This window comes from Osmerus mordax, chromosome 9 (genome assembly GCF_038355195.1).
Source record: "Osmerus mordax isolate fOsmMor3 chromosome 9, fOsmMor3.pri, whole genome shotgun sequence".
NCBI lineage: Eukaryota > Metazoa > Chordata > Actinopteri > Osmeriformes > Osmeridae > Osmerus > Osmerus mordax.
The window spans coordinates 12,479,190-12,500,699 of NC_090058.1; the positions used below are offsets into that span (position 1 = coordinate 12,479,190).

The 21,510-nt window shown below is 44.0% G+C and overlaps 1 protein-coding gene across 1 annotated transcript; it reads left to right on the plus strand.

Moving 5' to 3' along the window:
* Nucleotides 1-690: 690 nt before the first annotated feature.
* On the plus strand, nt 691-21,201 carry ism2a (isthmin 2a). The gene is made up of 6 exons (XM_067243752.1): nt 691-810; nt 8,782-9,030; nt 13,046-13,337; nt 17,937-18,074; nt 19,284-19,352; nt 20,684-21,201. The coding sequence occupies exons 1-6, from the start codon at nt 691-693 to the stop codon at nt 21,199-21,201; spliced, it is 1,386 nt and encodes a 461-aa protein (XP_067099853.1).
* The last annotated feature ends 309 nt before the right edge of the window (nt 21,202-21,510 follow it).

The following is a 21,510-nucleotide window of genomic DNA, read 5'->3' on the forward strand; positions in this document are numbered from 1 at the left end:
GCTGCTTGCAGCTATATTTTTATTTCTTTTTGTGCGTTCCAGATGCCCCTCCCTCCTAACGTCATCTGGGGATGCGAGTCGACCTTAGCCAATGAAGATTCTACAATGTGCGGACTGCATAGTCAAACGGTGACAGGACAGCGTGTCAAATCGGTGGACTAAAGGAGACGAGGTTTAGATCTCAGCACATGCAAAGGAGATTCTCTACAAGGAAGTGAAGCAGTCACGCAGATTGCATTGGAAAGTGAAACAACCACTGTCCAGAGAACTATTGGAACTACAGGCTATAGAGGCGACACCACATTTGGAAATGAATTGTGTTGCTGCACCGAGGTGTGGAGTCAAAAACTAAATTTCATACAGATATCGCATATGCGTATCAGTGAGAACCCTAATGTTAACCTTTATTACCACCGCGTAATTGTAGACATTTGAAGTTGGATATAAAATCAGTACCGTGGAGAGCAAGAGCGGCCAATAGGCGCACCATAATACACCGAAAATTGGAATTGAAGAGTTTTGGATCATTATTAGCTGCATATGCTTATAATTTTTTTTGTCAATTATCCGTTTTGGACATCCTACTATGGCTATGTTGTGGATCTTCTGAAACAGCCTTTAGTTGCATTTGAAAGCGTTGCATCAAATAAATCCAAATAGTTATTGCAGGTTTCATCAACTTTCATCAAGATGACAAGGCGAGTTTTACTTCTGTGCGTATTCATACAGACTGCATACCAGGTGCCCGTCCAGGGATTCCCGGCCAAGAATCAGCAAAATTCCAAAGAGATGAGCAGCGCATTGGTGGAGGTAAATGACTTCTCGAAGTTCTGAGAATGACCGATCTACTGTTTTTTCTTTGCTGCGCATTTTATAGCGACATCTCATGCTATAATCTACAGCTCAATGTAGATTATAGATGTATTCTATAACAAAATATATGCATTTGGCTGTCTTCATAATTCTGTATACTGTGTTGGCACTTTGGATACTTGGATATGATAGCTGAACGCACACGACGCAGAGTAGTGTAGGGAAAAGAGACGCGCACATTTCGTTGTTTCACCGGTCTGTTTTGTTTCAACTGCTTTTTTTAATACAGCTAGATACTGTATGAGAGTCATGTCTGACGCTTATCGCTTTTTGGAAGATGGAAAAACACTCTCCTCGTGTCAATCCATTTAAGAGACATGCATTCACGTAGGTTTTTTAGACTCACTGCTTGCACAGTATGGAAGCCTATGCCTAAAACGTTAACCCGTATGTGTTAATTGGAACCATACATTGGGAACCTGCTAAGTGACATCAGAGGATCCATAATATTGTAAACTTAGGTCATCATGACAGGTTTTAATGAAAGCCTATATATATTTGAGTCCAAAGTACACAGGTTAATCCAACGAAGTCCCAGGCTAAAATTTGATAAATTATGATACGAAAGATTCTGTCTTTTGTCCTCACCTGCCTGTTTGAAAAGCAATGGCATACATGGATGCACAAGCTTTCGCTTTTTCTGAAGGGTATTCAGTATCATGCTCTCTTTCTCCTCTTCAATGTTCTCATCCCCAAGCCACCAAGACGTACAGTACAATAGGGATCAATTGTACTACTATGGAGTGAGCTGATGAATTTGAAGTTCACTTGATCAAGGTCTCTATTTTTCCTTTCATCTTATTTATTCAGCCAAATTTACGATGTGTTACCAAGATGTTGATGCCTGTGCTCTATTTTCATAACTTTAGTTCACTTTATTGTTGGTGTAACTATCTACCATTGTCCAGTGAAGGGAATTTACATCTTAGATGAAGTATTTCCTTTTATCTTTCTACACTCATCAAATTCCATCCAATCTAATCAGATATGAATACACTTGCATATTGGGTCGGCGGTTAAACTTTGAAGTCACGTAAAGGAGGTTTTATAGAAACTCATGCAAGAGAACAAGAGTAAATGCCAAATGCTAAATCTAAAATAACGTTCTTGTTGATCTTACCAGCCCCAAATGTGTTGTTGTCCTTGCAGACCGACAGTTGCATAACCTTGTGGAAAAAGACCACCTTTCTCTGCCACAACTCATTTTGTGGCTCGTATTGTTCACAGATAAAAATGTGCGATGAAATAACTAGTATCCAAAAGATGCATTTAACTGCCACTGGCATTGACAAACAATGAGGTGCATGGATGGATGTACGGATGGATTCTATTCATACACAGCACAACAGGGTCTAGGCGAGAGTGCAAGTTTCCATTGGCTGACGAGGCCAATTAATGTTCTGCAAAATGTGATAATTTGACAAACAGGAGAGTGCAAGTTTCCAGTTCAGCAATGCAGGGATGATGGGGAGACATGCATTCGTTTGATCTCTGCCTGCTCACCCCCCCCCCCCCCCTCTCTTCCATTGTCTTTCTCCACTTTCCACTTTATCTTCAAAATACATCTTTTCCTCACTTCCTCCGTCCATCCTATTCTTTCTCTTATCCTAATAGCTTTCACCACCTTCTCTTTCTCTCCTTCTCTTTCTCTCTCTTCCCAACTCACTTCCTCCTACCCGATCCCACCTTCCCATCTCTTTCTACTCCTCTCTGGGATGTGTATTTTAATTACATTCTCGCTAGCTGGAAAGCAGGGGCCAGCCACCCAACATTAATTCAGAATTGAACACACAAACAGGTGCTTCTCCAAACTTTAAGACTGGAATGCATGCCAGCGATATTGGATGTGAGTCCCGGAGAAGTCACGAGATTGAAAGAAGTGGGCGCCAGATAAAGGATCTTTGATCATTGTTAAACCAAATAATCTTGGACAAAAATCGAACAGCAGTCCCCCTCCAATCTCTCCTTTCCTAGAAGTGAGCCGAAACCTATGGCACATTTTACAGAGGGCGCCAAATTCTTGAGCCTGTTCACAAGTTCAAGTTGCTATTCCGTTTCACGCTGCGGGTAGAACTGTGTGGGGTGGAAAGCTCTCAAATATCCGGCACCCTAATTGAGGTTAAAATGAAACCGTATACCATAATCTATGTAAGAAAGTGAATGCTCTGCATAAACTTGTGGAGCGTGGGTACTGAAAGGCAAGATTTTTTTGGGGGGCGGAAGAAACGTAAGCTCATGTTTTACCACTGGAGCCACATTTGGCTCCACATTAGGCAAAAGAACACACACAGATAGGATGACATGTTTGTGCAAGTACACACACATAAACACATGCATCGTCTTAGATATGGATTTATAAACCACATGTATAATTACATTTCTCCATTCACTGACTGACCCATAAGTACATACTGTACATACACACACGCACACACAGATATTGCACAAACTAACTTTCAAAGTCTCGATGGCTTGGCGTCATAAGCCTCTGTAACTTCTACTTATAGACACCAACGTTGTGAAATACCATTTGGGCGGCTCTGTATGGGAACACATTTATTTAAGCAGTCACAGTGTCAGAGTGAATTTCCCTTCAAGTAGATTGTCTTCAGTTGGGAAGTGGGTGGCATAGAGGATGGGGGGGTGGAGGGGAGGGGGGGGGGGTGGTGAAAATATCTAAACTGAACTGTCACTGCTATGTCTGCACGCACATACACACATTTAAAAGCCATACTGTCTCACACCACACATGCACCCCAATACCAGAGGAGCTAATATCCATCCTGACGTCCCAGCCTTGGGTTTCACATTCTGTGCGGCACAGCGAGGTGTTTAATGGCATAACTGCCAGGTCTCAGAATAAAGCGAGCTGTCAGAGCTATTAATACACATATGAGAAAAGTGCTTCTTCCTTTTTCCTCAGGAAATAATCAAATCAATCAATTTGATCAATCCATTTTTCTCCTTTCTTTTCCTTATTTCCTCATACTTTTTTCCCCACTCTTTCTGCTTGCAGGGAGGTAAGGCGTCAAAAATGGGAAGTCTGTATAATGTGTGTGCTTGTGTGGTGCAATGGGACCACAATACTTTAATACTCATTACTTGCTCACCAAGGACACATTGTTAACACACTACTTTTGGTAAGTGTTGGTTTTGATTAGGAACCAACGATGTTAACTCCATTGTGGTTTTGCCAAGCTAGCTGCTGCAAAGTAGCCGTAACTGCCATGAGAACACACAATGGCTGCTTCTATAGAAAGATGGCATCCAACGAGTTCAGATGCTTAAACTCTGATGCTATCTCTACATGGCAAGCCAATCAGATGGTTGTGCAGAAGCAGGGTGGTAGAAAGAAGGAATGAATGGGATATTTGAATGGGACATATTTTTGCAAGATATTTGAGTAATTTCTTTGCCAGTTTCTGGGCATGCATCCCATACATGGGGTGTACATGTTCTGGTAAGAGACCTTCACTGGTTCTTCCTAATTTTCCATGTGATATTTATTTTGGCCCTTGAGCATGTTTCTCTCCTCTCTCTCTCTCTCTCTCTCTCTCTCTCTCAATCTCATGTGGATTTGTGGAACTTCAGTCTCCTGTGGAAGTTTGTGTGGAATATGGAAGTCCACTTGCCCAGTATTCCTCTGGGCCAAACTCTTTTTCCCTCATTAGAAACTCAATTACTCATAGACAACTGAATGAAAGATGTTTTTTTCAAACCTTTCATATTAAAAATAAAAAGAATGTGTAAAAGACTTAATCCAAATTACAGTATCAAAAATATTGAATTGGAATTGGACTGTTTCCTTATGGCCATAGTTTGATCATAGATTTCTTTACAACTTGTATGAGGGACAAAGTACAGAAATCATTTTCCAGTGGTTTCAAAGAGCCCGTCAATAAATTGACTAATTGAATAGACTAGTGCACAGTGCCTGTGATGCAGTCGATAATGAAGATATCAGTGACACATAAACACAAAGATTCCTGGAATTATAGATAGTGCAGTGCTCGTGATGTTAGCGCCTGCGACTTGCATGTTCTCCCCTGCCCATGTCAGACGCTCTCCGGCCCATGTCAGACACTCTCCTGCCTATGTCAGACGCTCTCCTGCCCATGTCAGACACTCTCCTGCCCATGTCAGATGCTCTCTTGCCCATGTCAGACACTCTCCTGCCCATGTCAGACACTCTCCTGCCCATGTCAGACACTCTCCTGCCCATGTCAGACACTCTCCTGCCCATGTCAGACACTCTCCTGCCCATGTCCCTGGCCAGGACGAGGGAGCACTTGGACTTGGCCCCTGGGCGCCATTGATATGGTCGCCCACTGCTACTGCCTGCCCTCGGAGGAAAGGACTACAGGAGGGGAAAATGCAGAGGGTGAATTGAATCCGGTGGACACCAGAGCACGTGTGTGGTTGGGGGGGGTTCTTTATGTTGTGTACACATGTATGATTAATCAAGATTCCCACTTCAATGGAATACATCTTAATATTATAGTGATGCAGCTACAGTGTTTCTCAGTTGCTTCGTACCTACAATTCTTAGAGCATAATTGAAATTCTCAACACTATTTGTTCAACCTCCACATCCTCTAGTCATTCATGCATATTATAAAATCAATTACTCATTATTATGAAGAAGTTGCCAAGCTTTTGTACATTCATGCAAATGAATGTTGCCTATTTGACATCAGACATTACTCCTACTCCTATACAGAGTCCTATGTTATAGCCCATTGACAACATGGTTAGCATTTCGACTATCTTGTTTGTGAACAAAAACATTTGAAGGCACTGCCATGTTTATTTATATACATATATCTTTGAGAGATTAACTAAATATTTTGAGCAAGTTATGGGTTTTCTTGTAGGTAATCCATCGTATGGTATTGTTTGTATGAATTGTTTTGACACCGACAATCGACTGAGGAGGTTAAATTCATGTCACGAGAGTTTTCATGTCGCATGCCCATTCCATGTCACGCTTACTGTAGCGCAACTCAGTGCTAGCTCCACAGCTGAAACCATATTCATTGTGCCAGCTCGGTGGATGAAAATCTGGCATGTTTACTAACAGCAAGACAATCCAAAGTGGATACCTTAGAGAGCAATTAAGTTTGTTATGTCAACATAACACGCTTTACACAAGTCCGCGCTAACATCAACAAGTTAGTATGCGGGTTTTTTTCTTTCGGAAATGCGAAGCGCTCATCCAAACGTCAAACACCGCACCGCAAATCCTTGGGTGCTGAGACGGACACCTGCAAAATTACAAATGTGCTTAGTGCCCGGTTCTTAAGCTAACTGTTTGACAGAAATCCCACTATCAAACTTCCACACACAGACAGAGACCCCTGGAATTATAGTATAGATGGCTCTAGTCTATGTGCACCATGGCACACAATCCTATCCATACATTTTCTTATGGACTAGTGCAGTGTATGGTGTTGCATAGTATAGAATAGCACAGTTTAGAAGTACAATAACCCAGATTCCACTCCTCAATTTATTCCTTTCAAAAGTTTACGCATGGTTGCAGCAGCAGTTCCCTTTTCGAAACATGCAGAATAAAACAATGACATGCACTGTATATAGATTAGGTGAGGTTCACTGGAGTCTCATAGTTGAATAGATGAGGCCCTCTGGTTCCCCACTTGGCAGTATGTCGGCCATACTATAATCAGCTCAGTGGTGACAGTGCACTTTTCTTGAAGAGTTCGAGAGGGGGAGAAAGGGGAACTTTCTGCTTCGCACAGGTTTACTGCTCATCACTCATGCACACCTACATTCATATTGCATTCATTAGGCAGACACCCAATGCCATTTGTTTGCGAGACAGTTTGAAACCCTAGCACGTCTCTCCTTTCCTCACCTCTCCCAGTCTTATCTTCTCCTCCTCTGCTCCACAGCTTAAGACTGAAAATCACTTTGCTTTCATTGCATCGTGTGCCTGGCAAATCCAGACCCACTCATTTAGTTCCCGACCCCCTGATTGTTTTTTAATTCAGATGCTCATTTCCTAGTTGTCCGATTCGCGATTGACTCATTCAGAAAGCAAACTGTTCTGTTATGACTACTGGAACAGATGTATATGAATTTCCCCAGCTTCCTTTGAAAGAAGCATTGGGTAGGCTAAATCTGTTCAGTGGACGACGTGTTTTGCGTAGCTGCAGGTTTTCTGGTCACGGCTGAAATTCAATAGAGTGCTGGTGAGGAAATGTATTGGTTGGGGAGATGTGTGTGTGTGTGTGTGAGAGACGATGAGAAAGTAGGCTGTGTGAGAGAGGGAGAGACAGGAGATGTGTGTGAGAGCGAACGAGGGAATGGAAGAAACATCTGTTTGAAGTGTGCTGCAGACACAGCACGAGACGCAAGTCAAGACGTGACACACACGATGGGTGGACGGAGAGCTTTGATCCGACCCGACCCTCCCCCATCGCCCCTGCCACTGCACTGCCCACCTTCCCCACTCCTCCCACTCCCTTTTTCATTCAACCTTCGACACCCCTCTCTTTTCCCTCACTATCTCCTTTTACTTTCATCCTCCTCTTCCTGGCTGTCCTCCCCCGACACCATGTAAACACTACTCCTCTTACCCACTTTACTTCCGACCCGCGTCCATCCGTTGTCCCTTCATCCTGCTTCCTGTTACCCTCCGAGCGCTCGTCCTTCTCCTCGCCTCACTCTTTCACCCCCAACCCTCACCTCTCTTCACCTCTTACTAGTAAGTAAGTAAGTAAGTAAGACTTTATTTATATAGCACTTTTCATACAAGACTTGCAGCTCAAAGTGCTTTACATAAAATCAACAAAAACAATAATACAAGTGTTGATCTAAAACATATAACAAACTAGCCGCACTCTATCTGCGGTCTCTCGAATCCGTCTTAGATCCGAGCTGCCACTTGCAGTTTCTAATACACAAGCATGACAAGGGGGTAGACAGACAAGGTTGAGGGAGAAATGTCAGCATAACATACTATCATCCTGTCCTCAATCCAGCAGCATCACACTCTGAACATATGATTACAAGCTACATACCATACCAACATGATACATGATATACCCCATATATCGTAAACTGAGTGTTGATATCTCGGGGGTGGGATGCTGGTCCTTTGATGATCAGACCCGAGAGAGACGCTGGACATTCATCAGATAAGTGATAGATGGGTAGGAGAGGTACATTTAGTGTCAGATGAATCTTCTGGGTTTTATGTTGTATGCAGACTTGCTGTCACTGAGAGGACTGTTCTTTATTCTATCTATGTATTCTATCTATTTCTAGTTTTTTTTTAGGGGGGAGTTAGGGTTAGAGTTACATTAAGGGTTGGGGTAAGAGAAAGGGATACTTTTAGGGTTAGGAGCTATGACGGGGTTAGGGTTCAGAATAGGTTTTTGGCTCAAGGTTAAGGAAAGTTCGGGGAAAGGTGGGATTGAATTGTGATTCCCCACAAGGATAGCAATATGAATGTATGTGTGTTGTTGTGTGTGTTTGGGGGAGGGGGTGTGTGTGCAGAGATAAAGAGAGAGACATAAAATGTATGTGTGATGATTTACCTGAGTGTAACATCCCGAGTCAGCCTCCAGGACAAGGTCTATTGTGTCACTGTGGATTTCAAACACTAATACTTACCAGATGTGCAGTAAGAGGCAGACTAGCTTGCTGACTGAAGGACTTATTGTCCAACTGACAGACTGACTTACTGGCTGACTAGTCGACTGAAAATATGGAGTCGGAGTCTCTGTCTCATCTTTGAATGTAGACATCAAATCTGTGAACGAACCTCGTCCTAATATTCGGAATTCCACACAAAATGATACAGCTTTGATTATTGTTTGTTGTTCTTAATACAATTACAAAATGTGATCTTTATCATTTTTTCGGTTCTGTTGTTGTCTTTAGGCAGTACCTGAGGACAGCTTAGGCGACGCTCTCTTGACCCTGGAGGACCTCCAGCAGCAGAACCAGCTCCAGACCCTCCCTCCCACCCTGTCCACTCACAACTCCAGACATCAATGGTCCCAACGTCGCGGGGAGGGGATTTTACCCAAACCAGAACCAGAAGAGGACCCACAACCCTTCATACTGGACCTTAGGAAATTCCCAGACCTGGCCAATGCAGAGCTAGCCCCCCAGAATCCTAATATACAGGTAGGTAGGGACACACAATTATGTCTGTAGTTTACCTTCACAAAATAATGGTGAAGGTGTTTTTTAATTTGAAATGTGAAATGTTGCTTCTTGATCTGTGACCTTGCAAAGTCTTTGACATGAGTTCCACAGTCACAAACCCTGGTATCAACATGGTGGACAATCTTGTGTGTCAATCTATTGCTAATGTTCTTGATCGCACTATAAATGGATCGGATGAGTCATGTGATACGGTCTGTCTACAGGTCTATGTTGCAATCGCTGCTATGGTCTGTGTTCAGTGGCGTAAGGTAGTTACAATGCGCCCTAGTGCATGATTTTATGTTGGACCCTAGTGCGCTATAGTAACTGGATATGAGGCACATAAATCATTAAGCTATATTTTACCACAATGTATTGGATTTTACAGTCGAATGAGTTACTTAAGATATTGTTTTAGTAGAACCGTAAAAGAAAAAGCTATCAGAACCATGGATAGGGCACTGACACTGCGTTAACGTCAACAGACAATCAGTGTTCAATCATGAAAACAAGCATAAAGTCCCAAAACTGTCCAGCTACAGTCTGCATGATCCCCATTAGATGATTCTACTGCACAACAATGAACCTTACTTTTGACGCATATCCTACATTAGAAAATAAACTCTGTATTAGTGCAGCCACACACTGGCTTCACCTACATCTGGTAAACGCACAGGCTTACAGGCCTACACAAGGACACGTGTGCTCGGCGGCAACCTGACTTCAAAAAGTTAACAACTTGTTAAACAGGAGCACAGCCCATCAGATACCCCAAATCCCTATGAAAAAACACTTGTACTCACCTATTCCTAGCCAGGGCTCTCAAGTCTCACGCATTCGCCGTGAGACTCACGCATTTCAACCATTTCTCACGCTCTCACACAACACCTTGTATTTCTCAAGCTTTTGAACAATTTCTCATGCTGAGAAGTAAGAGATAACTTGTCCCGCTGTATACAATTAATGGACGAGGCGCAGGCATACTGAGGGATAGTGGTCTCGAGTTATACAGAGTCAAAAACCAGCCAATCAGAAGAACACACCTGATTGAAATGAATGGATTGTTGTCAAGCTCTGTGGAAGCCTGATAACGACCATTCATTTGAATCAGGTCTGCTGGAGCAGGGAAACATCTAAAACATACAGAACAGCGGACCCTGAAGACCGGGATTGAACACCCCTGCTATAATCCTTGTTATAAAAGAGAGTGGGATGAAGGAGGGAGCTGTTCTCTTTGCCCTTCCTTCTCCCTCCCTCTGTTCCCTCAGTCTTTCTTCACAGCTGTTTTGAGTCGGCGCGGCCTCTTAAATTACCCCATGCGAGACCTTTTACAGTGGGGTGCGTCAAGTAGGCCATGATGCCGAAACATCTGCACGGGAGGGGGGAGGGGGGAGGAGGGAGATGGGGAGGGGGTAGGAGGGGGGAGGGGGGAGGGGGGAGCGGAAAAGAAAAAAAATGAAACAAAAACATCCAAATCCCTAAATGTCAAAGGTCGGTTTATTATTTTAACAAGCCCTTTTTAATGTGCTCTCGGAGTGCCGATCTGCATTGCCCACAAAGTGCCTTTTTAAACAAAGGTACCAGAAAGAAAAAAAACACCTTTTAGTTTATTCTGTATTATGAGGGAGGTTTATGTGCACAAGTGGATTCAAAAGGAAATTAAGTTTGACTATGGGGGAAAATATGACATGAGAAGGAGCCCAGGGATCCAGAAATTTCAATCCTAAAAACTTCTGATCTATTTCTGAGAGGAAACTGAATTTCTTGTCCAAGTGGGACTAGGCTGCTGTTCTTCTTTAGTCTGTACAAGCCAGACAAAGCTGTTTCAATTTTATTTGTCTTTCTTTAGGCGGCCAGCGTCCAATATCCTCAGCAAAGTTCGTTTTTATTTTTTACCTTGTTATCATGCTGGCAGGAATTAATTTGATTTTGACTGTGGAGGGTCAAAGCGTGACTGAGTGAACCATAGTGGACTTAAACAACGCTGCATGAAATGGAGAGGAGGATACAGGAAACAAGGAAAGAATAGGAGGGCACAGTTTCAAGTAGAAACTGCAGCAACTGAAATTACATTTCGTAAACGCAAAATGTTGTCTACTTCTCAAGACATAGGCAGTCTTACTTCAACCAGATGACTTCCGCACAACCCTAGTGCCCCTATTTTTTTTTTTACAATTGCCAGGAGCACTTCCCAATGGAGACTTTGGCCCTCAACAAGAAGTGCCACTCTGTTAGAAACCTAGGTATGACTCAGAGGGCCTAATGGGCTGTAGTTAGTCCTAATACGCTTCCTCTACTTAAAGCACAGACGGACGGGGAGGAAATGGAGCTCAGCTTCAATATTGAATTGGTCCTCTCTGTGTTGTATGCGCACACAGGGCTGCCAGGGTCCGAGTCAAGGTGCAACAATGCTTAGCTGTAGTGATGAGGTGTTGCTGGTGGATGTATACTGGCAGTACTGCAAAGGCTGTGTTTGTGCGTGGTTGTGTGTGCACTTGCACAGGACGCTGTGCATGAAAGAAAAATGGAGACACGGTGAGGAGGGGGAGAGGGTAAAAGAGAGAGAGAGAGAGAGAGAGAAAGAGAGAGAAAAAAAGGGAAGGTTTTCATACCCTTAGAACTTTCCAGAACGAGAAGATGGCATAATCTCCCGTTTTAGATGCAGGTTTGTCTTTATAAACAGTTATAGCAGCCATCAGATGGTAACTGGCAAAATCATAGACAAGCCTGCTTTTGTCTAGATGTGAGGGTCGCTGGCAGGGAAGGCGGGAGAGGTGGCGGCTGGTTGTCAGTCTATCACATATCTATCTATCCTCCATTCATTCTGCCTCTCTCCCTTTGCCCTCTTCATTTTCCATCTCATTCCACATTTTGTCTATGCACATACTTCCTTCAGCCTCCTTTCCTCTGTACCTCCGTCAGCTGTCAGTGTCTGTCCCTATTTCTCTTTCATTCTCCTCCTGTCGCTGACATTCCTCCTCCATCCACCTCACTTTCTGTCACTTCATTCTTTCAACATTTTTGCTGGGCTTGCTCTTTCTCTTTCCACCACTTAATCCCCCTAGTTGTCCCCAAATACACACACACACTATTCTTACACACGCTCACTTCTGTGTCCTACGGATGTCTAGACGTGCCTGTACAACCATCCTGGAGACACGAAACGCAGAGGACACACACATGCACGTTCACCCTCATACAAATGCACATTCACCCTCACTACCAGTAGGCCTACCCCAGCTAGCTTTTCCTGGAATAACAAGTTTCAGATGTGTTATCAGACAGACACCACAATCAACCGATATAAAATAGATAAAAATAGACATCCACCCAGTGAAACTGTTAGGAGCCGTTATCCCATCACTTGCCCATATTCTTGCTTCACTATGTTTCCATGGCGTTGCGTGGCTGAGGACGGCCCATGTGCAGCAGAGACCGCTGCTCTATACTGCTCCATACAGAAGCTATTCTGTGGGCTGGGAATGTTATCAATGCCCGTCTGTGGTCATGGTGGTTTTCCACTTGTGTGTGAACGCATTGTGTGTTGTGTAATTGCCGGTATTAAAGAACATTACAAGTCTGTGATGTTGATGAGGTTGTAGCAGCAACTGTGCACAATGTTACCCTTGGCAATCTGGGCTGGTCCTCATAGAACAGATTCCTTTGTAATTTGCTGAGGATAATTGTCAAGAGTGAAAATACACCCCCAAATTCCCCCACTTGAATCTTGATAACATATTGTTGCATTGTTGTTCACTTGCTCACAAACATAATATGTTGGATTTGAAACAAATGGGGAAACGGGTGCATGAACCTATTATTGATAACATTTCCAATGCACATGGCCTTTCACACTCACTCATATATCAATTAGAAATTGCTTTATGAAGAGCACAAAAAAAAGATTATAAACCTGCAGCAGGAATTGTATACTTTAACCATGACCAAGAGTCCACTTTACTCCCTGAACTGCATCTATATCTGCCCCCCAAAGGTGACCATCGAGGTTGTGAATGACCCCCAGACAGAGGTGGAGATGGATTTGGCCAAGGAGGGACGTAACGACTGGTCCCTTTCCGAGGAGGAGTGGCTGGGTCACAAGAAGTTGTTCTGGCCGCTGTTCTGGGAGTACCCTGACCAGGCCGGGAGCGGGCCGGGCCGGGCCAGCCTGGAAGAGCCCACCGAGGACTATAACTACGACACCGAGGATCCAGTGCTGAGTGGGGTCGGGGGAGGATGGGGAAATCGCTGGAACAAGGGATGGGATTCCTCCAAGGAGAACTATGGTGAGCCGTCACGTTGGAGATGGTGCTGTTATGTTGATGTTACCCTTTAGCTGAGGCCTGGGTTGAAAGACTGAGGTGAGATGAGAGATGAGAGATGAGAAGTACAATGAATTGAATCCGATGCTAAACATAGACAACAAACAGTCCCTCTCGGTTTCTGTCTCGCGCTAAAAACGGACATGTCGTATGCTGTTGAGAGGGAGACAAAGTAGAACGTGTTGCTGGCTTCTGGTGATGAATGCTAGCGCTTCTCGGAGGCGTCCCTTGCTCTCAAAGAGGAACGGAAGCGTGGCCGTTTCTCAAGACAATAGCTCTATTCAGTTTCACAGAGAATGCACTGCAGCCTTTATCTTGGATAATGGAGAGATTGTGTTTGTTTGGTGTCCCTTATCAAGGAGGTGTGTGTGTGTGTGTGTGTGTGAATGCACGGGGGGACATAAGGTCTTAAGGTCAGGGCATGTCCTCAGTCTATGTCGGAAGATGTGTTTTGCTAGAGGCTTCCCCTTTTGTAGGGTTACGAGGTACGTTCCCCACACAAACACACACGCATTCTCTCTCTGTTCCCTAACATAGTTTAGGATGGAGGTGTGTTCTCAAGGTCTGCTACATAAACATGAAACTCACACACACAAACAACCTGCGGGTTAGGGTTACAGACTTATCTCTGATTCCAGCTGTACACATGCAGGGAAGAAGAGGGAGATGGCTTGTGAATGTTGTGTTTCACAGTCGCTCCTTATGTGAAAGTGATTGAGATCAGGAAAATAACAATTTGAAACAGAAACAAGACATGTCTCGTAAAGATTAGCCACCCGGGTGGCTATACAGAAAATAGAGGGGAGATAAGATTATTTTAATGAAATATTGTCAACGTTTGCCATCAATTGTCTTACGTGGATCTTTTAAAAAACAATTTTGGTCAAAAATGGACCAAATTTGACCTATTTTGAAGAGAGCAAGCCTGAAAGAATCAAAAACATGGTTCAAACAATGTCTTTGATTCACATCTGATGGTTGTAATTTCCAACTAAATGCTGAACTCCCACAGAGGAAATCCTTTCTAAATCTCTCTCATTAAGCTGTCCTGAAATAGCATTTTCATGCTGTGTTCGTTTACTCTGAATCGTAGTTCTCTTGGTGTTGTTCAAGAACAGTTACCAGCAATCCATTGAACAGCACAAAAAATGTTCTAACCCCACCGACATTACCTCACCTCAATGTGCGACAATACCTGGATAAAGCTGCCTTAGCTTTGTGACTTGTCTTGTGCCAAGAATGTATTATTATCACAACAAAAAAAGGATTTAATTGTATGTGGCTAGAACAGTGAATATGTATTTGGTCATTTCAAAGGGCAAATTGGTTTAGATACAATATAAAATTGCGTATCTAATGGAAATCATTATGGAAATAAATAATGTAATCACGTGCCAGCTCCTTGTCATGCCAGATGGTTAAAAACTGATTGCAGAACAGACTGAAGAGTGGTTTTGGATGAGAGAGAGACAGAGACAGAGACAAGGGAAAAAGATGGAGAGTGTGAAAACAATGATTAAACATGGGTTAGAAAGGGTAGGGGAATGGGTCAAACTTCAAAGACATTTAAGAAGGAGAAACAAGTACAATTGGCCCAGAGAAAGGAGATTACAGGTCAGGGGCTGGATGGGGGGGATGTCAAGATAACGGAAGGTGGAGGGGAGAACAATGAGAGAGAGAGAGAGCGAGAGAGAGGCAGAGATATACCTTAGCACTAGTGACGAGTGGCATTTGAAGCCTGCCGTCTGTGTGTGTGTGTGCATGTGTTTGTGTCCTATGAAGTTGACGCTGAGCCATTTGTAGCTGCCTGACTTCAACATAAAGGCCTTCCAGGCCTCCAGGCAAGGAGCAGGCACTTGGGAGTCAGCATGTCTGTAGAGGCTTATAGCAGGGATGCACTCTGTAGCAGGGATGCACTCTGTAGCAGGGATGCACTCTGTAGCAGGGATGCACTCTGTAGCAGGGATGCACTCTGTAGCAGTGGTGCACTCTGTAGCAGTGGTGCACTCTGTAGCAGGGATGCACTCTGTAGCAGTGGTGCACTCTGTAGCAGGGATGCACTCCATTTCTTACCAGCTTACTTGATTGCTTGCTTACTGAGGACATGGTTTTGATCATTCTGTAGATAACAGTGGAGCAAAACACCAACGCATAGCATACCAAAAGCATCACTTAACGATCCATTATTTCTTGTGATACCGGTGAATTTGTCCCTTCTTTGCACATTTCGAGATCCTGCTGTCACACCAATTGGCAATTAGATTGTTTTTGCTGCACTGTATATGCACTACTGTGAGTGAGATGTTATTGTAATACTAGTTAAGGAATTGAGTTGTTATCATTGCTCCGTGGTGTAATTTTAGTTCACCATACATTAATTAGCTAGCTGCTGTAATCGAGATGTGATTGTTACACTGTGTTGAAATCATTTAGATGTTATTGTTTCTTTTTGGTTCACCGTCCCTGGTAGCTGAAATGTAGTTACTTTGCAATGTGACACAGACCTTTCCTTGACTATGACCATGACATGATACTGTAGTAGAACTACGCACTTCTGATCCCTGATCTTCTGCTGAACTTTCTGTATGCATAATTTGTACGTTTCTTTGGATAAAAGTGTCTGTAAAACAATAGAAGTTTCTTGAAGAAAGAGAGGAAAATATACAAACGTTGTTAGAGAGGAGAAAGGAAGAAGGAAGAGAGGGAAGAGGGAAATGCTGGGATAGTGAGAAAAAGAGGAAAGCGGATTGAGTGAGCAAAGGGAGTGAATGAGGAGGAGAGAATGAAGAAAGTTGGTTTTTCAGGGGCTGCCGCTGCAGTAAGCATTCCAGAACCAGGCCCTAGTGAGTGGAGGAGTGCAGCATCCTCACCTTCCCTTTGTTGTTCTCTGCAAGTCATCAGGGGGCGGGGAACTTCTCCTCCCTCACCACAACAGCCCACTGCTCTCTAGTGGCAGGGCATTGCAAACTTGTGGAAACGAAACATGCCCAAAATGCATTCATTACTGGCTAGCGAGATGGCAAGGAGTATCTGACGCTCTCTCCCTCTCTTTGTTCTGCTCACCGCTTTCGCTCTTATTCGTGTTTTGCTTTGAACCCTTCCTCGTGCACTTGCTCGGGGCTCTTCCCACCATTTTTCGTTGGTCTATCGTGTGCACCTCTCTCATACGCCCCCTTTCCCACAAACTTCCCAAAGGGTAATGTTTTAAACTTGGGAGACTGGAGAGGGTGACAGAGGGACTGAGAAAGATCGAGCTATGGAGAGGAACGGGCTGGATGGAGGGCAAAAACAAACTGTTCATTAACCAGAAAACCTTTTAGAGTTTAGCTGTCCTAAGACATTGTTTGTGTTGGCACTGCTTCTGGCTGCAGGCTGCAGCCACCTTGCCATTTAAATATTTATTCCACCCAAGAGACAGACGCACACAATTTCTTGCATTAACACTCTCACAAACTGGCAGATACAAACACACACACACACACACACAACCCTGCCTCCCCCTGTTCCCATACACAAACACACCTTGCCAGCTGGCACTATATCCTGATCATTAGTGAGATTATGCTTTCCCTGTATAATATGCAATATTAATTTAGTCGTGGGTCATTAACTTCCATAATGATTTTCCAGGCAGGGATGTTTTCTTGGGGCCTTTACTAGCAGGTCTACCATCAATTGCAACAGGTAGAGTCTGGGGGCTTATACAGGTCAGGTAAGGAATGCCTGATTCTAGATCAGGTGACAGGTATCAACACCTGGTCAGTCTGAAAATTAGTTGGCCACCTTCTTCAAGGTCTGTTCTTTTATCATTGGTTGCAGCTGACTGAGAAACAGTCTACTTTTGCTACTTATCTTTCTTACATCAAATACAAATATATGCTCAAAAAAAGTCCTATCTATATATATAACCATCTGTGGCAAAAGAACCCCAAAACACATTCAGGGTTGCAAACAGTAATTTACAGACCGGAATAGAGGATTATGGGAGTTAATGTTGAGGCGGCCACATCATACAAGTACCTGGGAGTGGAGGATAGGAAACGACAGGGCCAATGCCATTCTACTTCCTGTAGAGGTTCAGGTACTTTGATGCATGTAGGACTATGCTGCTCTGTGGCGGAGAGTGCTAAACTCTATGCAGTTGTGTGCTGGCGAAGGAAAATCACAGCAGAGCGTACTCCAGGCTTGAGAAGCTGATTTGAATAGGGTACTAGTGACGTTTCTAGTTGAGACAGGTTTCAGAATAACAATTCCCGTTTTAGAAAGGTTGACAACCAGCTTTAACTGTTACCCAGCAAAGGAAACCTTCACTCCCAACTGAACCCTCCTTAAATCTTTAGAAGCAAAATGTTCCCACTCAAGCAAGGCCCTAAACATCCAACAGAAAGCTACTTTTGAAGTTCAAAACTAATTTGCAGTACTGTTTTTATTACATAACACACAGACCACCTGGGTGAGGAATTTGCTAGGGCTCACTTCAAAGACATGCCAGACAGCTAACATACCTCTTTTGCTTTATTTCCCCGTCCTCCCTATGCCTTCCTGCTGCCTTTCATCCTACAGAGTACGAGGAGGAGGAGTGGAGCGTCTGGTCACCTTGTAGCGTTACATGTGGCCATGGCAACCAGAAACGCATTCGTTCCTGCGGTTATGCCTGCACAGCGACCGAGTCCAGGACATGTGACTTGGAGCGGTGTCCAGGTAAGAGCATCTGTGTGACATCATCACTCCTTGCCTGTGTATCTGATGTGTCCTAGTCTGCGGCTATACATTCCAAACTGCATACTTCTAGCAGGCACAGTACCTAGCTTCCCTTACATCATGTATATTGTTGCAGACAGTTACTGTGTGTGCCTGCTGGAGTTATTGCGCACCCTTCCGTTGTGAGAAGAGTAGTAGGTCAGAATAGCCAGAAAAACAAGCCAAGTGAGAATAAGGCTCAGACAGCAGTGGGAGCATGGTCTCGCCCCAAGACCTTTTGAGTAGGAAAAATCTCCCCTTGATACAAATGCAAAGTATTAGTCTAAGATACATGTTTGAAGCCAACTCCTTCCATATCTTAGCAGTGAATTGAGTCTCAGCCTAACTTTTTCACTATAGTACGGCACATTAATTCATATGAAGTCCAAACTTAAGTCCTTTCATACGCATGTCGCACCACGGAATTGTGACTGAGGAACTGGAATCATACAGTAAATGGTGATTGGTTTTGTTAGTCTATGCTAGGCCACCCTGAAAAGCCATCCATGTTGAAGAGGGTGGACACTGCCAGGATGTGGAACAGAGCTGATGTTGTTGGGAGCATGCTAGGTATGTTAGGCGTTTGGCTCCATGCAGAGCCCGGCTGTGTACACATCTCTCGAGGTGTTTACCACGGATCAATGAGGTACTGTACTTCTGGAACTGTAGGGGGTCGAGATCTGTGTGTGCGAATGGGGCGGGGGGGGGGGGGGGGGGGGGGGTTTGTAGGGGTGGGTGGGTTGTTGGTTGAGTTGTGTGTCTGTATTGAGGTGTGCGTGTTTGGGTTGAGCGGTGCATGTGTGGATCGGGGGGTCGTGTTTCAGGGTAGGTCCAGTGAGCTGTGTGTGTTGAGATGGTACAGGGATGGCGTCGTGATGGGTGGAAGTGTATGCGTTCAGTATCTATGTGTTTGGGGTGGGCATGGGGCGGTGCCTCTACACATAGTCTCCAAACAGACTCCATTTACGAATAGACAGCGCTGTAAAAACACCCCGGTTGACGTTACATTTCACACAAGCTGGCATTAACCCTCTCAGTCATGAGATGTTGGTCCTGCCTCCAAACTCTCTGTCAGGGTACTTGTTGTGCTATGTTTGATCTTTTGAAATTTTCATTTGAGATGAGGTGAGGTGTTCCTCAGCAATCTAAACCATTTTTCTTTGTCTTCAGATGACCTTGATGCAGTGACTGAATTGATGCTGATACAAACCACTAATGGCACTGACTCACTGGATACAAGTAGGTCACGTGACTGTCTGTGTATCTCTGCTTGCTCCAGTGCTCGTGGTGTGTGTACAGTACATGTACATTCAATGTTTTGGTAGTTGCCTAAAATGGCCTATTCCACTTAGTGAGTGTGTGTGTGTGTGGGGAAGGGGGTCAGGGTTGGTTCAGGGTTGGCTAGTGGTCTGTTCTGTTTTGAGGGTGGGGGGCAAGAAGGTTTGGGACATCTATCACAGACAGAGATACTGGGAGTCCTCCCCTGCCCCTCCACCCCCCTTCTTCAGTCTTCGCTCCATGGAGTAGAAAAACATTCCACCAAGAAATGTTTGAATTGGTTTTTAGTTTGGACTTTATTGCTCTCCTAGTGCTTGGCACTGACCAGTGAACGTGATAGCTCACTCCACAATCATAACAAAGTGTGCGCTAGAAAAACACAACAAGATCAAGTGGCTGAAGTTTTTCTTATTTGTCTCTCAGAGAGTCTACGGAACATAACTATTTGTCATAAATAAGTTCTAATTTGACCACAGCCTCTGATTCAAAAAATTTGGGGGGGCGATTGGTTGACTAAAGCTTAGTTTTTCCTGTTTCCCTTATTTATTTAAGGCTTTTCAGAGTTTGCTGTTTTGACATGTAAAAAGATTACACACCGAAGTCACTTTGAAAGCTTGGAAGCAGTCTTTCTGGTTTCCATTGTGTAATCAGTGCTGTTTTATTTTATAATCTGTTTGAATAGTTATATTTTTATTGCAATTGAAACCTGGTGATTGAATGACCAAAGTTGATTAGCTTGATTAAATCACTGTCACTTTTATGCAGTATGTTCATAACGGAGGTACTGTCAACCATAGAAAATGATTTCATCTATGTTTATTTTCTATGTCGAGAAGTGCGCTGGATATTGGCAAAATAGTTTGATACTGTAATAAACCTTTCCATATTGGTGTCAAAACTATTATGTAGATGAATGTGATCAAATGTTGATGTGACCAATTGCTTGACTTCCAATTTTGGATTGCCATTTATAGATGCCAAACCCTTACCGTGGATGTTGGTGAAACTTTATTTGAAGAGGTCTAAGTAGATTCACCAAAAATAGATCAAGATCGGTCCAAAAAGTTTATTAAAAATAATATGCAACAAAAGTGATATGCAACAAATAATAAACTGCATATATGTTGAAAGCCAGTTTAGGAAATCTTTGGATCAGCTGTCCAATTCATGTGTTACCTAGAAAGATGGATGACCACATAGCTGCATAATCATCGTCCAATTGCCAAGCCCCTATGCTTTTTATATGCGTTCAGAAGCCGCTCAATAAAATGTATCTGTTTGAATCCCCACAGACGTCGACAGCTGTGAAAAGTGGCTGAGCTGCAAGAACGACTTCCTCCAGAAGTACCTTCACCAGGTTTTGACGGAACTACCCAGCTGCCCGTGCAGCTACCCCTCCGAGGCCGTCTACAGCGCCGTCAACATCCCGGACCAGAAGCACCGCAAGACGTATCGGTGGCGCGACGCCAGCGGGCCCAAAGAGCGCCTGGACATCTACAAGCCGTCCGCCCGCTTCTGCATCCGCTCCATGCTGTCCTACGAGAGCACTACGCTGGCGGCGCAGCACTGTTGCTACGACGACCACATGAAGCTGATCACGCGAGGCAAAGGGGCCGGGGCTCCGAATCTGATCAGCACAGAGTTTTCGCCCGAGCTGCATTACAAGGTGGATGTGCTCCCCTGGATCCTGTGCAAGGGGGACTGGAGTCGCTTCCATTCAGTGCGGCCCCCTAACAACGCTTTGGCTTGCTCGGACAACCCCCCTGAAGAGGTGTTCCAAGCCGAGCTGGAGGAAGCAAGGGAGTACTAAGGAGACCCCTCACCCCCCCACTATCCAGATAAGGGAGAGTAGTGGGAACGGAGGATGAGAGGGGAGAGACCAGCTGGTTGGAACATAAAGACCGTGGCTGTGGGTGAATGAATGAGTGGCTGAATGTGTTCACTTTCAAAGACTTTCGGATACAAATCCTTTGGTTGTATAATCTCATATACATATATACAGATATAAAGTATATATACAGTACAGTATACACATCAGCATGTGCAAACTTGGCAAATTACATAAATGGTTTCCCCAATGTATTTATTTTCCACGGATTGTGTTTTTCGGAAGACACGC

Bases quoted from the DNA above. Each gene is read 5' to 3' on its own strand.
- ism2a (XM_067243752.1), top strand. From the start codon at position 691: ATGACAAGGCGAGTTTTACTTCTGTGCGTATTCATACAGACTGCATAC. The intron at 811-8,781 runs GTAAATGACTTC...TGTTGTCTTTAG, and splicing joins TGAGCAGCGCATTGGTGGAG to GCAGTACCTGAGGACAGCTT. The intron at 19,353-20,683 runs GTAGGTCACGTG...GAATCCCCACAG, and splicing joins CACTGACTCACTGGATACAA to ACGTCGACAGCTGTGAAAAG.